At 46.1% G+C, this 1,681-nt stretch overlaps 1 protein-coding gene across 1 annotated transcript; it reads right to left on the bottom strand.

Moving 5' to 3' along the window:
* Positions 1-589: 589 nt before the first annotated feature.
* Positions 590-1,681, bottom strand: TM35_000821040 (uncharacterized protein; the record flags this gene model as incomplete). Its single annotated transcript, XM_029031394.1, has 1 exon — positions 590-1,681. One exon carries the CDS (start codon positions 1,679-1,681, stop codon positions 590-592), a length of 1,092 nt encoding a protein of 363 aa, XP_028877312.1.

Here is a 1,681-nt window from a genome sequence, read left to right as displayed (position 1 = left end):
TCCAGCAGCACAAAGCCCCCTTCCCACTCACAGCCCACACACAATGGCACAGACAGCCGCACACACACACACTCTCACATGCTCATATCAGAGAGGCCCTGCCGCATTCCCTAAAATGTACACGGAGCCACACACCTGCAGAGAGGAGGAAAAGAAAAACAAAAGAAAAAACAACAGCAACAGGATATCAACAGCACACAAGGCACTCACAATACAATAATCACAGGTACCACTCTCATCAGAGAAGCATCCACACACACCAGCACATCAACTTAACCCCAAAAAGGGAAAAAGAAAAGAAAAAAAAAACAGACCCATTACGTGAAGCCGAAGCAGAACAGTCTCAGTCCCTCCCCGCAGGCTGCAGTCACCCAAGCAAGCCACACAACAAACAACAAACACCACAAGGGCACAAACATGTTCGTGGCAATGCCGTGAGTGACAACACCGAGAGAGAAGGTGAGAACAAAGAAATGTGTTTTCATTACGTGGGCGGTGNAATCAACCCACACGCCATGCAGAGAAAGAAACACGCAAAGAATATAGAGGGATTCACCTTCGCCATGCACACGTCCACCAGCAGCTTCCATTAGAACACCGCAGTGCAGCCCAGCACACACATCGAAACAAGAAGCAGCAATAAGGGACTGTGCACCAATGCAGGACTGCTGCTGCTGTCACTTGGCCGTGTATTATCCAAATAGGTTGAATCTGAAGAAGAAGGAGAATTAGTTGTTTCCTCTTCTTGCGATGGCGAGGTTCCAGAAGAAGATGAATCACTGGGCTTAGGAGTGTTGTTCTGAGAGCCCTCATTTTCCTCTGGCGTTTGAACATTGCCTTCTCCATTTTCATTTCCCGTAATAATCTCGTCAGCCCCTTCTTTTTCAGGCACTTCATTCTCTGAAGTATTCTGCTGTGAATCCGTTGTTTCTTCTTCAGGGTTAAGACCATGTTTCTCCAAGTACTCGTTGAATGTTCGAACCGCCAACTCCACTTCCACTTTCAGAGATTCTGCCTGTTCCTCCACCTTCTTCGCAGCGTCCAAGGCCGGTTGAACCTTCGGTTTTATTTCTGTAGCGAAAGACTGAGCGTATTCACCTTCTCTTTTGCCGGCCCTAACTAACTCCTCCACTCCCAAAAATATTTGGTACGACGACCGAGATAATTTTGGAGGAGAATCCAAAATTTCCTCAGCATAGGAGATGACAGTCTCAGCAAGTCTTTCCACCTCATTTAATGCCTTGTTAACTTCTTCAGCCGCCTCTCTTGTTTTGTTCACTGCTAACGTGACATTAGATAGGTCATCTTTGGCTTCTTGTAGTGCAGTTTCAAACTTCTTCCGCTGTTCTTTCATCTCCTCAGGTCTGGTAGAAGTGTTAATCGGACTCATCTCCGCCTCCGCTCCTTCGGTGAGGCTCTTCAGTTGATACACGGCATTTAATGCATGTGAAGAATAAACATCACATGCAACAAATTCTTTATCCATAGCCATTGAAGATTCTTCCGCATTACTTATTGAATTTTTTAACGCACTATACATAAGCTTAAAGTCCTCAACCTTCTGTTTAAAATAATGATCATTTACAGTTGAGCCACTCTGCGCATATGCCACACACGCACAGCACTGCAGAAGTACCAACAGGTACACCACGCGGCGCAGTTGGACGAACATCGTTGTCAT

Source organism: Trypanosoma theileri, assembly GCF_002087225.1.
Source record: "Trypanosoma theileri isolate Edinburgh chromosome Unknown TM35_Tth_82_V1, whole genome shotgun sequence".
Lineage (NCBI taxonomy): Eukaryota > Euglenozoa > Kinetoplastea > Trypanosomatida > Trypanosomatidae > Trypanosoma > Trypanosoma theileri.
Note: the sequence above shows the minus strand (reverse complement) of the source record. Positions and strands in the feature narration are given on the sequence as shown.